Source organism: Pleurodeles waltl, chromosome 8 (genome assembly GCF_031143425.1).
Source record: "Pleurodeles waltl isolate 20211129_DDA chromosome 8, aPleWal1.hap1.20221129, whole genome shotgun sequence".
Classification (NCBI taxonomy): domain Eukaryota; kingdom Metazoa; phylum Chordata; class Amphibia; order Caudata; family Salamandridae; genus Pleurodeles; species Pleurodeles waltl.
The window spans coordinates 194661952-194682750 of record NC_090447.1 but is presented as its reverse complement, the minus strand read 5'-3'; the positions used below and the strand labels follow the sequence as shown (position 1 = coordinate 194682750).

The following is a 20799-nucleotide window of genomic DNA, read 5'->3' as shown; positions in this document are numbered from 1 at the left end:
CATTTGTAGACTAATCACCTCCAATGGGAGAGCCTGACATATTCCACATTTCTCCAAATCACTTAGATTTATGTTATTGTCCTATATATGTGCAGAACAGACAAGATAGTGTCCTTTCATGATACCTCGCAGTATCTGTCCTCTCATCATTTCATGCAATCTTACTTTATCTATTTCTATGTTCATAATCTTAGTTTTGAAATAAATGATGAGAAATGCATAAGTAGGGCAATAATTAGCAAAGCTCCTACATCCTTTGCATACCAGCGGGGTATGGTATTGGGAGATCTATTAAAACACATATGAAAGGACCAGCATAGGAACAGATGGTAGCTTAAGGGGGTGAAATCTGACTTTCTCATTAGATCTGGAAATTTGTCAACATGTGAAAATAAGACTTGCTGAATCATCTCTGGTCTTCAGTAGAAAACTGAAAACATACCTGTTTGATGCTTACTTGTTATTTTTTCTCTTGACTAACTACAACAACTAATGTTCATCTTTTATTTTATCACTAACCAATTATCTGTCCCTCCATTTTCACTAGAACCTCTACCTTTACCTTACACTCTCACCACTTTAGATCATCAATTCTAATTTAATTTCATTTCTCCACACTCCTACTTTTCCAAACATCCCTGCTCTTTTCTCATTTATTTCATGTTACCCTTAGCTCCTGTTTCCTTCTCTAAACTTTTTTGATATGTAGCAAAATTATTTATGAATTTTGTCTGTTTAAATTCAAGTGAGGCTGGTCATCTCCTTAGCTGTTTTTTTGTGTGAAGTGCTGATACGTTTGGGTGGAGTGTGTTATATGAAATGCAAAAATAAAAAATAAAGAAAAGATGAAATGCCAGCAGCCTGGCAGGAATACTCTGTTTTTCTAACTTCTGTGACTGTACTAATTTATTGTTTCAGGAGCTGTGATTATATTTAGAATGGACCAATAGAACAGGATGATCACATCACCACAGCCTAGACCTCTGGGCCATGTGGTCAAAGGCCATGTGTTGCCTAGTGATGTTCTTATAGATTGAAATTATCCTCAGAGAAGCACAATTTCTATCTCTCTTTACACATTCTGTTTCCCTTATGCTTTGTGCTCTTTTCTGAAAGAGCTAGGATGAGATCTTTTTTTGTCTGGTTTTGTCCCAATGTTAAGGTGATAGCCCTGAATCTACTTCTACCAAGGGCTGAATATACTTTGTTACAATAGTATTCACAGGTAGTAATAACAAGGGGGGACTTTTCCAATATTTAAAAAAAGTGATACTTCGTCATTTTTTCCACAATGGAATGACTGGAACAATATGCTGACGCTTCCTTGGGCAAAGTACCAGGCCTTCTCAGTTCTGCCCAGCTTCAGCTGCCAACTTTTCCCCCTGGTAGATTTTGAGAAAATAAAAGTCACTGAGGCCAAAGGTAAACCTTTCATCAGGTCACGGAAGCAAGTTTACCACAGCAGCAAAGACAGCTAGGTAGCTACCAAATATAGCTTTGTCACACTCAGAGCTTTTGGTTCCAAAACTAATGGCATCATCAGGAGTTTGACAACAGCATATCTGACTTTGAGATACTCTCACTGGCTTCAGCTTTAGAACGTGCCCCACTGCAAGCCTTTGAACTCTCACAATTATAATATGTACAAAGGTAAAAACTTTGACTTGTGTTACCTGTTTGGATTACCAAAGCACCACTCCATAGCAGTTGGTCTGATATCAGTCCTAGGTCCACGTCAATCACTTGGTGCTTTGTGCCTGAAAATTAATATTTCTGGTTCTCCTTATAAGGATTTGTTCATCTTGGTGTCTTTTTGCTCAATGCATTATTCTCTATTGTCCATAATGGTTTGGGCTTTTTTTATTGTGTTGCTCTCATTACTTTGTTATTGTTGATACTGCTTGAACGGCACACATGTGTCTCTGGGACATTGTGTCACAGCTATTTAGGAGCTTAACATAGTTTACCTTTGAAGTTAGAACATAACCAGGATGTGTTTATTAGGTTGGTAAGTGACTCTACTCCCTAATGAACAGCCCCCTTTCTGTCATATGTTTAATGTTATTTTTCAAGTACAGGTCAGGGAGGTGGGATAAATGAGTTAGGGCTATGTTTTACAAGGCCTCCACCAGTTCGGAGGATAAGCTGGACATAACATAAAACTGTAGATGGGTAATAATCATTGGAATGGAGTTTTCCACGTTCGGGGTTCGAAGTGACATAATAGACATCTTGATCTTTGCTCTTGTCTGATGTCACTTGAAACCCTTGTATGGAATGGAACCCTGGTATTTACAGCTAACACCTATACTTATATCTATATTTTTAGTTCCATATATAATAGTGCCAAAAACATGGATCAACCATGAAGAATGAATTTTAACACTGTATTTGCCAACTCCTCAAGACCCAAGCTAGGGAGGAACAGATATGACTTACAAATAAGCTGTTGTCAGACAAAATATTGTAATACTGTGCTGAAGCTTGTATACTCATTGCATAGCTCACAAATATTCTATCCAAATGGTTTTAGTAATCCTTGACTGCCATTCTCATTACTCCAATACCTGATTGCAGCTTTGATCGCTCACTGCCATATTTTGTATTGACCAGTACACAGCCTTGCTTCAGGCAGTCTCTTCAAGTTTGTTCCCACCAAACTTTTTGACCTCCTGAAGCTTTGCTTCACTAGCCTTATATTTGTGTTGACTATCTACTTGGAAGCATAGGTTTCTTAGTCTTGGCACAATTGCCATATATTGTCCTTTGTACAGAAGCCCTGGCTATCACACTACAGATACATCTATCCCTGTATTGCTTTACTATGATTTTGTACTGTGTTTATCAGTGACTCATGCAATTGATATGGGGTAGATTTGCCATTTCACATTAGGTAAGGGCAATCATTCCAGTTTGCTCCCACTTTGGATGATTCTTCTTCTGCACTTCCTGTGGGGGCATTATAGGTCAGGTTTTACCCTATTCTCTCTTTGTGATGGAATCCACACATCACTCCATTATCCAGCAGGAGGCAAGACCCCTCCACTCCGGACTCCATTCCATCTCAATTCTCCTTCCCTCAAAGAAATTTCCTTTCCTGGTTGTAGATTTCCCTTCCTCACTCACTTTTATTGGAGAGGGTTCACGCTCAGATTTACCAGCTGGCAGTATAGTTCTACCCCTGCTTTCTCATCTGCTCCAAACAACAACACGATGAAAAGAATGTTTCACTTAGTCTCAACCACTGGCAATCAGTAGAGTCACAAAACCTATGGGTTCTGGCCTAGCAGTTCTGCCTAGATTGATCCTACTGGAGCCGGGTCAAGACTGGTTTACAGGTGGCTAGTCACTGCCTAGAATTATGTAGTGGCCACAAATGATAGAGAGTTATGCATTTTTGAGGAATCACCATTGTCTGAGATTAATTTGAGCATTCCTTCCATGACTTTATTGTCTGTTCCTTACCTTGTAGGACATTTTTGTCTCTGCTCTCTTTGCCAACAGAGAATTGTCTTTTCTCCTACCTTCTGCCATGAGTAGCCCAGTAGTGAGTTCCATTTCACTCCTCAGATCCCCTCAGGGTACCAGAAAACACAGAATGTAACTGGTATTTCAGTGATAATTGTGTTTTAGCAATTAGCTCCAAACACCTGGCGTAATGTAGACTTGCTGACATATGGACACCATTTTTTCCCTCAAAATTACCATTACATCAACAAAACATGTTCATAACCTGGAACTACCATGATGAATTTGAACCCAATTACTGTTCTAACTAGCAATGATGACATCAGCGCTTCGTTCATGTCATAGTAGATCAGATAATGGTCATGTCTACTAGCTTTCTTCCTGTGAAGTTCTGTCTCTGTATAGTTAATATGGTGGGCTGTTTCACCATTAGGACTTAAGATTAATGGTGTATACAACGTGGTGGCGTGTAGCTCTTGTAGACTAGTAAAGAATGGGCATTGAGAAAATGCATTTCAATAAGTATGCACAGACTCAATCATATCCCTTAACGATAGACAGCTAACAATAATAGCAACCAACTTGAAAACTTTAAATATTCACGATGTAGTTTTCAAGCATCTGTGCTACAACAAGAATGGACTGAAAAGATACCATTGAATTTTCTGCTAACCTCAGAAACAGAACCCTACTGCAGTAAAAGCTTCATAAATAAATTAAGCAGAAATTAGCAGAAAGAAAAAGAGTACCTCAAGTGTCTTGTGGTCATGGGACAAGTGCATGAATACAGTGGCCATCAGCAGGCAGAGTTGACTTACATCTTTTATTAGGTTCATAAACCGTGGTCCAAATCGCCATGGCTTGTGTCTGTGACACTGTAGAGAGCTGACGGTAATCTGCAAGGCACGCTGGGAGGCTACTGCTACCATGTAAATAGCATCATACATAAGTGCAGCTTCTGTCTATGGAGAAAATGAGAAGTTTGTTTTTATTATGTTTTAAATTATTTTTTATACTTGTTCATTGTGTTGGTTTTGGGGACTTCTATTAACTCAATTACCAGGGGATTAACAATCAGTTAACAAGGCAGGGTTATTTTTAAAACAATGTTTTATTAAACCAATACAAACAAAATAAAACCGTCCAATCAATTATGTTCAAGTTTTAAAATCAACAATAAATAAACGAAAACCACTGCATACCTCACAGACGGCCAAATAGGATGTTTTGTAGAATATTTTAAAGCTGTTCCAAGATGGCCACCCAGGTATGCTCACCTATGTACATGTACGCATATGCATGGGAGGTCATCTTGGAATGTTTATAGCATACGTTTTTGTTATTTTGTAATGGTAAAATATTAATAAAGTGCAGAGTACCACGTACATTACGGTGAACATTAAGGTGAACAAGCAGCCCAATAGCAGTGTGGAGCTCTAGAGCCTAGTCATAAAAATGTTTTTAACACATTTTGAAAAAATAGAAAACTTTGGCTCACGAGCTTCATTAAGAGTGGCTCATATTAGAGTTCCCAGACCATTGGAATTAAAGGTTTCCAGTAAATACTACAGCTCCGTGTTATGTCATGTAGAAATTTCAGAATGTGTCCTGTTGGAATACTGGGAAAAACATGTGGAAATTAACACAGTGATTCCAAATTTACAAGCTATTTCTTCCAAAAACTTGTGTCATTCATTTTTCCCCCCGAAATTTCTGAGAACAATTTTACAGGACACTGGTAATGACTGCCTTAATGTGAAAGTGACAACATTGTGCGCAGGCTAAGACCCATAAGTCTCAGTTAATGGAGCCAATAGCTGAAGTGGACTGACTCACTGTCCCATGCTGTATATTTCGATGTGAGGACATGAAATATGAATGACATTACAACAGACCAATAGATGAAGAGGGCTGACTGTTAGCCCTTCTATGTATGTATGAAAATATGTTTATGCAGAAATTCAACACGCGTCCTTCTCAAGTAGCTGTCATCCCTAAGAATGCCTTCCCCCCCCCGAACACAGTAAAGGCTCTCGCTTGGAAAGAGATTCAGGATAACAGTCAAATTAATTGTTGGGCCCACGCTAGAAGTGAGGCTTTATAGGCGCTGGACTCGCAACGTATTTGGGAAGCAAACTTACCTCATAATGCTTTAAAACTTGCAATGACCAAACAAACATAGCTATTATCGTGGGAGCAAGACAAGGAATGCTTTCAAAAGCGCAAACACTTGTAGCTATGCATCAATACATACAAATCACCCACTCCACAGTTATTTATTTGGGTCTATAAAGGTTTCTACAAATCCAGATTTTTAGTGCTAAGATTTGGCCTAACATCAACAAAGGATGCACCACCGCTGTGGACTCCAGAACCCCGCTCGCCGTTATGCAGGGTGTGTCAAGGGCAAGAAGAAATCTTTTTGCATATACTGTGCATATGTCCCACTTTGTAGTCCCATGCAGAAAGCATTTACACTTTTCAGTGCTCATGGATAAGGTCATGCTGTCAAGACCTGCTTTTCTGCTTGCAAGCCTTGAGTGCCCAAGTAGTAGCCTGTCTGATAAAATTTACTATCATTGCAGAGAAGCTATTTAAAGCTGATACACAACCTACCTGAAGAACTAATGCTTCCCCTTCTCCATTTTGCACCTCTTAGGCACTGTCACTTTCACCTTGCATGGTTTGCACTATCTAGGACAACACTGAAAAGGACTCCTGGATCTTGTGAGATTTTCCATGAATCCCATTACAGGGACAATTTTGAAAATGGGCGAACGGAGAATCCTAAAATTATAAAATACTCTGCACATCCTAGGGCCCAAGAAGAGGATCTTGGGTATGAGTGTAGGTACAAGCTGCAATTCTCAATAAAAGTGTGTTACAAATTCTGTTAATTTAGGAGTCAATAATGAGAGCTAATTTAAGTTCAAAATTTGGCTCAAGTAGTATGCCCATTCTGGTGACAAATATCTTCAACAAGGTACTCTTCTGTGTCACTTATATCACTGGACTCTGCTTCTTCTTTAGTTGTCAGTGGTATCGTTTTAGTTGACACACTCAATCTTGAGTTCTTTCTACTGTAAGCTTTTGGCCATATTTCATTGTGTGAATTGTTTCCTGTCTCTATTCCAGAACTACCTTCTCGTGGATTATTAGAACTTTTTGCTTGTCCCATACAGTTCCAGAAGTTACTTCATCAATTTGTGTCACTAGTTCTTTGTGAGATGTCCAAAAGTTGGATCTCTTTAACTCTCTGAGAATCTTCACCCCCTTCTCCTTCTTGCTGTCTCTAATCACTGCTTCTTCTTTCTTGTGTTAGGGACAACATGCGGTGGTATGTACACCAGTGCTCTTGGTTCTGACTCATGGAATACTATCTCTTCATCAGTATCTCTTGTTCTCTGTGTGTGCAGTGCATACACCCAGTTCAGAGTTTTAGCACATTACACTGCTGTGTTTGTGATCAAAATGACAAAAGGATGCCAGTGCAGTTTGAGTGAACAGGAATGTGCTGTAACACATAGATACGGTATGTTCATGCCCTTTCCTTTTGATGCAGAATAGCACAGCAAGATCATTTGCTGTGTTGCCTGTGCCAAATTCTCGTAATTTTGTCCCTATGTCTTCTCTGTCTGTGACTCTCTTCCAACTCTCAGTTGCTGCTTGCCTGCTCACCTGCACGCTTGCCTCCTCTTACTGTTCTATCCATGGGAACACATTTATACACATAATGTGAAAGAAAGTACATTATAACATAATTTTGGCTTTTTAGATGTTTGCCAACCAATAAGGTGCTATGATTTCTTGGGAGAGGCACATTTTTTTGTTGATTTGACTTTTTAGAACAAAATATGCAACACATCTTGTTTATTTAATATTACTCTTGAAACATAAGCATTCTTTTCCATGTGCTTCACTCTCTGGAGAAGAAGACACTTATATCTTAAGTGGTATATGTAGAAGGAACCGCCTGCTGAATGAATACTCCACATACGAACATTGATAAAGCCAATAGATTTTCCATAGGCGAAACCTATAGGCTTTGCCAAAGCCTGTTCTTTTAGGCAGGAAGCAGGGTGACTGTCTCTAGGGTTCTGGGAACATCTCATCATGTACACACTCACACTTGGAATCAGAAGCAAAGTAATGAGAATATCCCAAAACAATTCAAGCATTACCTTCACAAACCAGGGCATTACCTATTTGAAAGCATAGTCTCCATGGGTCAAGGACAGGTTGAGTATGGGACAAGAGGATGGCATCTGCTACAAGCCGTTGCTAGAGTTAAATTCTGGCATGTCCTCATCTTCTTAAGCAGTATGATGGTACATTGATGGATAGTTTGATGTCCCTCAAACTGCTTAGGAAGTTTTTGCAGCATACAATACAGCATACTGCATCTTTTAAATACCAAAAAGCTCAAGGGCTTAGAACACAGTTATTTAAAAGTTTCCACGAAAAAAAGCACATTCTTATTCGGACTCACTGACACCATGATACATGATCAGCTATGCAAAAGGTCAACAGTACCAAAAAGCTATTTCATTCTCCGCCTGCCAAATTACGCCCCTTTCTACACTGTGCATCACACATTAAATACCAATGCCAATGCTGCAGCTGCAAACCATTCATTTTAGAGACCTTGGCTCATTTATCAGAAGTTAACTTTACAATTATTGTCCAGTCTGTACCTGCAGATCTAGATGTGCAAGATTAGCAACAAGACATATGTACACACAATTTAAAACCGCTCATCCCTAGGGTACCTTTGCCATCCTTTAATCCATGCCTCTGTGTTTCAACTGTACCTTGGGGAAATTAATAAATCGGACTTTGTGTCATTTTCATTTAGTTAAGCAAACTCTGATTACCTTAATGATAAAAACATTAAAGGTAGAGTCTGTTGAATAAAGGTGATCTGAATTAATCAGTAATTTCAAATATATCTGAATTTCTAAAAATTGCCAGGCTGGAAGTTAACTTTTTCCACAGAACTGATATATGAAATCTGTGTTTAACGCACGTCACAGTGTGCATGGTGCATTTCAAACATCTGACCATCTTGCAGTAGATGGTCAGTATTAACAGACTAACTCTGCAAATGCTATGGTCCTGATTTGCGAATACTGTGCTGTGACTTATAGAGTACCTGATTAACTCCTGAATTCCAGTAGTAAGCCAGCTGTATGCCAGGAGTATGCTTAACTTATGCCTGGTACTAAGGACTAGTCGGGAGTACTACAAGAGTAAATCACAGATTTTTGTGGCAATATCTTTATCGAATTCGGCACATACACTTCACTGAATATTTCAACATTAAGGTATTGAGTCATATGTAATCATGAAGCCCCGAAGCGTCTAAACCGGCCACTCTCTGCTGAAGCTCTGCCACAGCACCGGCTGCTCTGCCTGACCCCTTTCCTCCCTTATGGTGCAGCTTCCAACACTAGCCTTCCAGCGGGCTTACAGTGGAGCAAAGAAGGCCCTGTTGCATCCCGGGGGCCCCGTAGCAGACCAGATGGCCAACAACAAGGGCCGGAAGAGCATGTCGCAGTTGGTGCCACAGACCCATCTGACACTGAATCTATGCTTTGGTCCAGGTAGTAAAGGAAAGGGGAGTGGGAGTGGGAAAACCTTCTTACCCCATCACGGAGGGAGGCAGTGATAGGGTCTGAGGAATCAATGGAGAAGCACTCAGGACGATTCATGCCAACCCTCCATAGTGGGGGCTGCATTGCATCATGTTCAGAGCGGCCATGTAGGAGGCCACATGGACTTCCTAAAATCCTGCTCTGGAGACACAGCTCACCTGTGACTGCAGGCAGGGTTGAGTATCTTGGAGGCAGCAGTGGCCAGGGCCTCATATACTCTGATTTTTGCAGGAAGGTGATGAAGTGGATGTTTCTATCTAAGGAAGAAGCCCCTTAACTTACATGAATACTGTCTACCCCTTTCAGCATAGAAATCTAGGTGTGAGAACACCAGGCCTGTGCCACCCAGTCTTCTATTAAGCAACGCTTCTGCACCTACACTGCTTCCTGAGAGAACCTGAGCCCTCTCCTGGATGGAGGTCTGGACCACGGAATGAATGCCTCCCTCACCCCAATGCTTTCTTTCATGGCACAGGATGGAGATGATTTTTTGGGAGGTGATGTAGTGAGACACCTCTTGAAGAAGTGGGGAGGAGCCTCTAGAGCAGCTTGGTGATCGGGCTCCTGAGCAGTACCCTTATTTCCCCGTTGGAGCATTGTTTGATAAGGGAGTAAGAAAGGTTGTCAGGCTTCCTCAGATGTGCCGCATAGAGCACCCAACTCTCAACTCCATATACGCCACTGCAGAAACCAGCGTCCCTCCAAATCCTCTTTTCAGAGGCAGTGGCGCATGGTAAACTGGCCCCAACTTCGGATATGGCTGCCTGATCGGACCCAGCAATGGAGTCCTTACTGAAAGAAAACACGGCTATAGGTACCACCGTTACAGCCATGGGCACAAAGATGACTGACCTCATGGATGAGGGGAAAACCATGAGACAAGACTTATCAACCTTCCAGACCAGATTTCACACAGTGGAGCAGAAGCTGGACCAAGTTGAATCCTGATGGGAGACTCTCCCAGACTGGGGCAGAGATATAGAACTCCTGAAACACAAGCTTACTGACCTGGAGGTAAGGTTGCGCAGGTATGCTACTTCCTCATCTGTAGCATACCGGAAGGTTCAGAAAAGGGGGACATGCTACAATTCTTAAGAGACATGTTCCCCAAATTATTGGCTCCTCAATTCAACAACCTTGAGAATTTCAGAAGGCATCAGATAATAGCTTGTACGAAGCCTTTCTGGACTTGTTGGATGACTCTAATTTGGACACTGTCCGTTGACTGCTATGCCTTTGCATACTGAGCAAAAGGGCAGAGCCTCACCTGGGAAGCATCGGAGACATTGATCATGGCCCAAATGCCAACTGGAACTGGCCTTTCGAGCATCAAATCAAGTGGGACTCGTCCAAGTGGTGGAGGCACTCCATAGAGACAGAAATGAATCTAGGTGGCCCCCCTCATGCCGCTCCTGGAAAAGGCTCCAGCAGCAGATAGAGATGGTTGATTGCTGATGGGATTCCTGCTGCAATACTGAGCATCCTTGACGTTGTATTTTGTTTCATTTCATCATGTTACTCTAGCTGTGCTCTTCAGCACATTCCATCTGGATAGGCTCCAGACCTCGCTGATCGACTACTTTGTCACTGAAGGCTAGAACGCAATCTCGCTGTGCCATTGTTGCTCTAGATGGTGTGCACAGCACTGTCTGTCACACAGCATTATGTTTTGTATGGTTTTAAAGCCAGGCCACAGAAGAACTCTCTCCTGCTTCCCTCACTCACCCATTCCCACCCTCTACCATGTACAAAGCCTCTGGCGCTGCAGCTCTGTCTGCTCGGTCTATCCTGCCTATTCTACCCTCACTTGCCCCTGTTTGTCAATGGTCAGGTCCTCCCGTGTGAATAACTGCTATGTTTCTAAGGGAAGAGTGACATGGCACTGCCAGCTACTGCAGGAGGTAGATCTAGATTGAAAGGATATTGTTGTCTCCCGTTCCCCTTGTATCTGAATGCTTCTTCCCATACACCTCCTTCAGTACACATCAGAGCATGCTCTTTATCATTACCCATTGTCTCATCCAAACCAATAGCCACAGATCGCACAGGAGGCACCTGACAGCTAGCCATCACTTTAGCGAGCAACACCTCATATATCCCTCTATCCACCGATACTCTTGGATAAACAGCATGTGCAAGACCTGCCAGATGGTCTCTCCTGCCTGGTCTAGACTTCCACCTCCCAAGGCACACATATTCTGATGGGTTTTGACAGATCTTTAACCTATCATGTCTAAACCTTTTTTGATCATCACTTGTAATGTTAATGGGGTGTCCCATTACATCAAATGCAATAGAATTTTACATTACTTGCACACCACGAAGGTTCACATTGCACTACTACAGGAGGCACACCTCCCCCATGAGGAATCCCTGAAACTTAAAAGGGGTTGGGTCAGCTCTGTCATTAGCAGAAGCAGTGTCATGAAGAATAATGAACACAGTACCTCCCCTCCTAATGGATCAAACCAGTGCAGGGTGGCAATCCTGATTGGCCATAGGCTACCCTCCAAAGTCCTCACAATATAAACAGATGATGATGGCAGATGGGTTTTTGCCAAATTACGAATCCTAGACAAGATCATAGTGCTTGGCTCAATCTATGCGCCTAATGCCAATAAAATCCGTTTCCTGGCATGACTGTCCAGGATTCTCACTGTGTTTGGGCGGACGCCTGTTCTCCTTGGAAGCAACAGGAATCTGGCACCAGACCTGACTCGGGAATATGACTGGAAGATCAGACCTCTATAACCATGCAGACATAGCCCTGCTTCGGGATCTGTTCTCTGACCATAACTTCCAGGATATATGGCACCTGTACAGCCCAGGGACAGGGACTATACCTTCCTATCCTCCTACATAGTACTCAGTCCTGCAGTGACTACTTCTTTCTTCAGGGTCACTTGATTTTGGATGTGACCAACTGCTCGATCCTTGAAGTAGGAGTCTAAGACCTCTGCCCAGTCTGACTTGACCTGAATATGTCCCTATATCTACCTCCCCCACTTAGGTGGCAGATGAATGTCATTGCCTATAATCTTCTCAACATCTAGAACACCTTCAGCAGCACATTCATTCTTACCTTAGGGTCAATGCAGGTTTTGTTGCCTCACACAGGATGTTTTGGGCAGTTCGGAAGGCAGCTGTTAGGAGTCTGCTAATGAAAGACTTGACCCTAGTGAATCACAAAGCATGCATGGACCTAGAGACCCTAAAACTGAAAGTGCATACCCTTTTCTCTCAGTACCCTCTGTCGCCATCCAAAACTCTTCTGAAGGGACTAGCAAAAATGGCCCTTAACACGTTTGTTACGAAAAGCACTGAAAAGGTCAGTGTAAAACTTCAATGGCATGGGTATGATCATGAGGAGAAGTCAGGTTGGGTGCAGGTCACAAAGCTACGACAGCAAGAACCACAAATGGCCATCCATTGTGGCCATCCATGATGTACATGGTGCCTTACTGACTCACCCTCTGGATATCACAAATCAATTGTATGCATACTACTCCTCTCTGTATATAGCAGAATCCCAAGCCACTCTAGCATAAATTGATGAGTTATTAAGACCTTTATGTATCCCCTCCCTCAATGATGAAGGTCCGACACTGCTGGAATCACCGAAGATGAAGTAGCCAAAGCTATCTCAGCACTACCTACGTGCAAATTCCCCAGGGTAGATAGTTAACTCAGAGAGTTCTACAAAATCCAGCAACCTCTCCCAACCCCTCACCTGACAAAGGCCTATCAAGAGGCATTTGAGAGGGGTTTATTAGGGACCTTGTCTAACAAGGTTACCGATACCCTTCTCCCAAAAGACAATAATTGCCCTACCTCTCTAAATAACATGGATATCAAATTCATTATAAAGAAACTGGCCATCTGATTGAAAAAATACATACCTCTGTTTTTTGGGGTATGGAATGGGTGAGCCTGGGGCTTCATTAAAAGAGTTGCCCTTCTCCATGAATTTCCCTCAGCTGACATCAATTGTGGAATCTTCCTGACAAACTCGTTCTGAATCATTCGCAGCACGAAGCACTATTGCCCCATGACTGAAGCTGGAGGTGTGCTGGAACTTCCTGTAACCTGTATCATGTCTTATGGTCCTGGGTGACCTGACCCTACAGTGCTACTGGAAGGAGGTGTGGCAATACAATTGTCACTGTAGCTCCTTCAGGGATCCTGTGTTAGCCCCTCTGGCACTTCTCCATGACACTGTGGAAGAGAGAGAGAGAGAGAGAGGGAGACACTGAAGCAAACGTATTGATGAGAAGCTACATTCATCGGGTTTCTCTTTTATTTTGACTCACGGGCTGTCACCTGGTGATGGTGGTCCCTTGATTTGTTTGCACTTCGCTTCATGTATTTATGTGAGGATGATCCACTATACTCAAATACTTGTACCATCTACTTGTACTTCAATGAACGAAAACTAATAAACAAGTATTGCAACACGTACATAGAGTACTGTCTTTTAGCAAAATAATAAACCATGGACAAGTACGGACGCATAATCTAAAGCACTAACTAGTACAAAATGTTGTTTTATTTTTCTCCACAAATAATATGCGTTTCCATATGGGGAAGTCCCTGCCACTAAGCCCTCAGAAAATATGGAGGTGAGAGGGAACATTTTCACCACATATGGGCGGGGCCGGACTGGCCATACCATGCAACAGGCGTTTCCATGGAAGGTTGGGAGGGTAGGGATGGTTTTGTTACTGAGATCTGGCTTTGCAATGGTGCTGCAATATCGGACCCCAGTAACAAAAGCAGCAAGCCAGCATAATCTACTCACTTTCGTTTCCAGACACTGTGCAGGGGCTGGTCTGACAACATTGCCAGGGCTGCTTTGTGTTCCAGTCTGGACCCTGCACATGGATGCTTACCCCAAATCTATAGCAGTCAACTTACATGCTCTCTTACTGTGGAAATCACAATAGTGAATCTGGGCACATATCCATAAAGTTTGAACTTTGTGTGTGCTCAATCCATTTCCAATGCCATACCCCTCTGTGGGAACACTGATGTTCACATTCCTAATCTTAAAGCCTATGACTGTAGAAAATACATGGCATTTCCATAGTAACCGTGGTTGCAAGTCCCTAATGTGGGCCAAAATGTGCACTGATGCCTGGTCTATGGATCAATATCTGCCATTTGGATGTATGTCAGAATAAGGAGTACAAAAAAATGGTGACAAAACATTCAGACAATGGTGAAGTGCACACTTTTTCCATTTTTGCGTCGGTGCAAGTTCCTAATGCGGGTCAAAAAGGCACAGATGCATATTCTATGAATCAATATCTGCCATTTGTTTGTATGTCAGAATATGGAGTACAAAAATATCAACATGAAAAAATATTGTGACCAAAACATTCAGTTTATATTGCTAAGTATATATTTACTATTCATAGCTCCATATCTACATACCATGAAGAGAACCATACCTTCACTTTCCTTCACAATATTCTGGAAGTTGTTATTCTAGTCACGATATTTTTTGCATGTTGATGGTTAAAATTTGATAAATTGGGACATTGCCACACCTGTTGATGAACCTTTAGAAGCATCTGAAGGTGTTCCAAATCTCTTTTGAACGAAATAACAATGTCTACCCTTATCATCAGGACAGATGAGGGCATAACAGAGTCCACTGCTACCCATTTCAGTTGCTATTGCTCAGATATAAATCACATCGAGCGGCCTTATTTCTGTTTTGTGTCTACCATCTTCCAGCAATAATTTTGCATCATTTTTGTCCTGTAAGAATGCTCTATATTTAAATGGATTGTTCTCCTGTACACCTAATGATTTTTCAGAATTTCATTTTAAAATACTGTACCTTGGAAACATAAATACTCAATTTTTGCACTATTAGGAAGCGCTTTGCAAAATGTTTGTGAAGAACGACGAGGTACTAAGTTGGTGGCGCTGCATGCAATTTACCTGGCAACTTTCCATGAAACTCAACTTATCTTGCCCATAACACTAAGTGAAAGATTTGCTAACACTTTGCTCAGGGTCTTTCTTACAAAAGTGACACAAACTGTCATAAAGTGTAGAACTGGGATTTACTTTGCAGGACAAATTTGATTTGCACTGAAAAATAGTCCTAGAATAGTACAAAATCGCGGTATGCACTACTTTGCAACAAGGGGGCATACCATAGCGGTACATGTGTGATCCCAAAACTATCCATGGTTTTGATGCACAGCCCTTTCTACCAAAACTTGTAGACAAGGCTTTCGACCAAAAATAACACCTCTTTGAGTATGGTGTTAACTAGAAATGTTTTGTTATTTCTCCAAATGTTTAATCAAGCAAAAGTGGTTTGTTGCTTGAGTGAATTCTGAGTATTTAAGTCGACAGCACCTTTGAATGCACGACAGAACACCAGGACGACAGAACACCCGCATCTCCTATATGCTAAACATGGTGTTGTGCTTCCTGATCAGTGGCTTGAGCAAGCCAAACCTGCCTGACAGGAGCAACTGCATGATTGACCTCTATGAGGTAAACTTTTCAAGAATTAACTTGTCATGATCCGGAATTTGGGTGCTCAGTAAATGGAACAGTGTGAAGATCCGTCTTAACAATGGCGGAAGGGAGAAGGTATGTGTAGATTCAGATTGGTCTGTACAGCGATCATGCAGGACTGACAGCAAAGTCACCTGATCTGGTTGTAATATGGGAACACAAAACATGTAGGCGTACACAGACGTGCCCAGAGTTTGAGCAGTGTCTCTGTGCAACCTGTCTTTTTCCGTGCATATTATATTTGGACTTCTTGATTGCACATGCTTACAACACAGATATTGCAAAAGGAGGCAGGTGTCACATAGACCTCGCACAAATGTTTGGTGCACCTGTTCATGTCTGTGTTTGCATGTGGTCGCACGTTAAAGTCAAACCTATTGGCTTTGTCTGTGTTTATTTTAAAAAGTACAATGGAAATGTGTTTTTAGAGGAGCTCAGTTAGCTAAGTTAATGCTTAACGTCAGGCTTAAAAAAGCCCCACCAATACTATTAATTGGTGACATATAGATTTCTGTGATATAATTAGTACACCTCACTGAATTACGTTAAGCACACAATCCGTATATGAACCCTTTGGCTTTTAAAATGATTCCACTTTTCTCCGGCAAGCAAACTACCCTGTGAAGGTTTCTGACTTGCTCCATCCTGAGAGTGGAGTCCTGCTGCTAAGATTGAAATACCACTTTCACAGGTAAGTAGCAGGTAGGTACTTACTGAACCTTTGCTTTTTTTGTGGACCTTCCAATTCAGATATATTTTACCATAAATGGGCACTCACATAATTAGGTTTCGTTAAAGGGTGTGTTATATCCAAGATCCGCATGAGAGTAGAAGGAATCACAAATTAAGCTCTGTCTCTAGGAATGCTATCTGAAGGTCACAACCCTAGACATATTCTGGGGTAAAGAACTGCTTCAGAAGTCAACAACATGCTTATCCAGAGGTGGTTTCAGTGATGAGAAAATGTTCCACACAGGATATCCTTTGCCCTGACCAATAACCTGGAACAATTCCCTCATTCTTGATTATGAAAGGGGTCTTGCCATGATCCTTTTCCTAGAGAGCCTGTGCACTGACAACCATGCACGTAGATGTGGACTGGGAGTGTTGTTGTCCTAGCCTTTTCGGTCAAGATGAAATGAAGGATTTCAACCTCATCTTGTTGCCTTAAAATTTCTGCAGCACTCCTTGAAACCGTGACTCAATTCACCAAGGTGCTCATCAAAAAATAAAAAAAAGGCTCCAAATTGGCACAAAATGTTCAGTGTTTTGATACTTGGTTGTGAAGTTTTTGTTGTGAAGGTCAGTGTGACCTTGGTATGCACCACAAACTGCAGGTTTCTTGGTGCAAAAAAAGCCAGTCTGGCAGCTACAATACAAGAATCATCAAAGCAAGACAATGGGCATCATTATGACCCTGGCGGTCTTGAGACCGCCAGGGTTGCGGTAGCGGTCGGACCGCTGCCAATGTGGCAGTCCGGCAGGCACATTACGACCCTGGCGGTCACACCACGGTCGGACCACCAACACCTCCAGATCACGACTTTTCATCAGTCTGGCAGTGCTGGCGGCCCTAATCCATCAGCGCAGCGCACAAGTCCCTTCTCCACCAGCGATTACATGGCAGTAGGTCCGACATGTAAAGGCTGGTAGAGACAGGATACAGGGGTCCCCATGGCCAGCCCTGTCGCACTTTTCACTGCCTGCTTTGCAGACAGTGAAAAGCGCGATTGGTGCTAGTGCACCCTATGCACTGCAGCATTGCCGCTGGCTCAAATATGAGCCAGCGTCAATGTTGCGGGCTGTTTCCTGCTGGGCAACCAAGCAGAAATTATGTTTCCGCCCACTAGCTCAGTGGGAAACTCGTAATGGGGCCCGCAGGAAGGGGACCGCACTGGCAGTGACCTTACTGCGGGAGTTTGGCAGACGTCCTTTTCCGTCCGCCAAACTCATAATGACCCCCTATGTGTCTTTGAAAGAAGCATGAGTGTTAACCCATCTCTCCTTGAGGCACATATATCATATAGACTCAACACTGCTCTGGGGACCTCCTTCATGCAAATAAGTACCATCCTTCTCAGCACCTTTCACAGGGCTAAGTCTTTGGTTCCACCAGACTACCAGAGAATGGATGGGGGTAACATTTGAACCTGAGTTGCTTCCTCTGTTCGTGAACAGATGAGTTAGGTGAGTGCAATGCGTATTTATGTATGTATCCATGTATTTCTGTATGCAGATGTCTAGCACGTACACTGCATAACTAAATTGCTTGAAGGCAAAGCCAGAGATTGGAAAGGCGGGGAGTGGGCCAGCACATGAAAAGGTATGTTTTCAGTTATTTTCTAAAGGTGAGGAGATTGCTGGTGGTCTGCGGTGTAGGGTAGGTTGTTCCTCGGGAGACGGCTAGCCATTAGGGGAAAGATTGGGTAAAAGGCACCTCTACGTTGTTCTTTCACCCTCTTTTCTCTAGAAAGAGACTTCCTCATGCACAAAATATTTTTGGAGAAAAACTTTCAACAGGAGCCAACATAAACACTGCCTGCTATTCTAGAATGGTAGGCTCTGAACATAGTGGGCTCGACTAGAAAGTCACCCGTAATGCTGGGGTAACACCCTGATGTGGCAGTAACAGTACCTCAAGTGTTTCCTTTTTAATGTGCACAGGATTACTGCCGATTTTATCTGGTAGTAACCGGGCACAGCTTTACCCCACTGTAATCGGGTATTGTTGCATTACAAAGACAGTCTTAAAGCTTTCATAATGCAGTCATTTTTCATCATTTAAATATACTAATGGGGCATGAAAGTACAGTAAATAGATTACAGCAAATGTTTGCTCTAAAAGCAGCTGAAGATGACAGTTTAATGACCTCGTTCGTGTGAGCACACCTGCCTGCAAAGGTTAACCTTATTTTAGCTACTTAGAGTTCAAAGCACTGGTAATCATTCATAAAACGCCAGGCAGCTGATTTTAGAGCATGTTGTGTGGCAATAGAAGTCATTTAACCCATTGTACTGGCATTTTCACTATAAAGCAAAAAGCTCTATCCAGACCATCATACTGAGGTCATTTACTAGGCTGTCCATGCTTTCTTTTACGCACTATATTTCATTCATTCAAACTATCTGATTTTTGTTCATGTTTTCCGTAAACAAATGAAATAGGAAATGTATAAGCAGTGGGCTATTTGTGGTAGGAAAGGATGGGTCACGGGGTGGCTAAAAATTAAAAGACTAGAGGGAGATGCTGTTGAGAAGTAACGCGTTTTTGGGGGGAACCCCCTAGTTTTTATTTTTTGGGGGGCTCGGCTGCTATTAATGTTGAGGTCTAATTGCTATGCATGTGCTCAGACCCCTAAAACAAAGTCTAAATTGGCTTAAAGCCCCAATGGACATACATTTATTTGAAGACCACTGTATATGATGTAGGAGCTACACGCTTTGAATGTTAAATTAAATCTCACATGTGGACTGAAGCAGTGTATTGTTCCAATCACTTTGTGACCCTGAAACCCTGACACAGGCCTCTAGAGAGGCCTGGTCCCTTGCAGCCTGCGCGCGTTTATGTTTGCAAACAGACCTCTAAAAATAAACTCCTTCCCAGTCTTAACAATCCGCTAATATGGACGAAATAAGTCACTCCTAAAAGAACCTTATTGCCTTTGAGGTACCTTTTTACACATAGGGGAAGGTGCATAGTGCCTAGAAGTGGTAAATGCGTAAATGTTAGTATGCACCTACAGTGATTAGCAAAAGCATTAGCAAAAGCTATTTTCACTGTATCGGCTTAACTGTTCCAATAGGAAATATGGGTAAAGCGGTAGGAAACAGCCAGAGAAAAAGTTTAAGAACTTTTCTTCCTTTTCAAAATCCAATTCATTTGAAAAGATAGACTTTTCGGACTGTCTACAAGGTGCCTGAAGCACAGTAGACTAATTATTCTTAATTTGGAGCTGATGCTCCGTTTTGTAAGGAGGTGTGAAACTACTTCCAGCAACAACACAATGAATAAGTTTAGCAGGTTGATATGAATGGGAAGAGATAAATCATACGAGATCATCAGCATATTCAGGGTGGGGCTGCTGGCCCTCTTCTTGGCACAACACTGCCAAATACTTCATGTCAGAACTGTCTGAGACACTTGTAAAACTTCTTTGCCCTTGAAAATGTTCAAACAGGTCCAGCTGACATATTTTTGTGTATCCTACGCCAGGCTTACTAAAGGATCCTTCTTTGTCTTACTAGAATTCTTTCTTGTAGAGAAATGCCTCCTCTGGCATGGTTACCCCCTAACATTTTGCCTTTTGTTGATGCTAGTTATGATTGAACGTGTGCTGGGATCCTGCTAACCAAGTGTTATTTCCCTAAAATGTACCTTTGTTCCCACAATTGGCACAGCTCTGGCACACAGGTAAGTCCCTTGTAACTGGTACCCCTGGTACAAGGGCCCTGTGGCCAGGGAAGGTCTCTAAGGGCTGCAGCATGTATTATGCCACCCTGGGGACCCCTCACTCAGCACATGCACACAGCCTCACAGCTTGTGTGTGCTGGTGGGGAGAAAATGACTAAGTCGACATGGCACTCCCCTCAGAGTGCCATGCCCTCAACCCACTGCCTGTGGCATAGGTAAGTCACCCCTCTAGCAGGCCTTACAGCCCTAAGGCAGGGTGCACTATACCACAGGTGAGGGCATAGTTGCATGAGCACTATGCCCCTACAGTGTCTAAGCAAATTCTTAGACTATGCAAGTGCAGGGTAGCCATAAAGAGTATATGGTCTGGGAGTTTGTCAAACACGAACTTCACAGTTCCATAATGGCTACACTGAATACTGGGAAGTTTGGTATCAAACTTCTGACCAAAATAAATCCACACTAATGCCAGTGTGGGATTTATTGAAAAATAAACACAGAGGGCATCTTAGAGATGCCCCTTGTATACCAGTCCAAACACCAGTGTTAGGCTGATGGGTTTCTGGACACATGGGGTGAGTGCCTTTGTCACTCTGTGGCCAGGAACAAGGCCTGCACTGGGTGGAGGTGCTTCTCACCTCTCCCTGCAGGAACTGTAACACCTGGCGGTGAGCCACAAAGGGTCATGCCTGTTGTTATTGTCCCCCAGGGCATACCAGCTAGTGG

The 20799-nt window shown here is 42.5% G+C and overlaps 1 protein-coding gene across 5 annotated transcripts in view; it reads right to left on the bottom strand.

Annotated features, from left to right (window-relative positions):
* GRIK1 (glutamate ionotropic receptor kainate type subunit 1) overlaps nt 1-20799 on the bottom strand; it is a 990817-nt gene that overhangs the window by 285028 nt on the left and 684990 nt on the right. For all 5 annotated transcript variants that reach the window (XM_069204055.1, XM_069204056.1, XM_069204053.1 and 2 more), the window contains one exon: nt 4287-4430. In XM_069204055.1, the coding sequence (XP_069060156.1) occupies nt 4287-4430 (144 nt within the window). The remainder of the gene's footprint in view (nt 1-4286; nt 4431-20799) is intronic.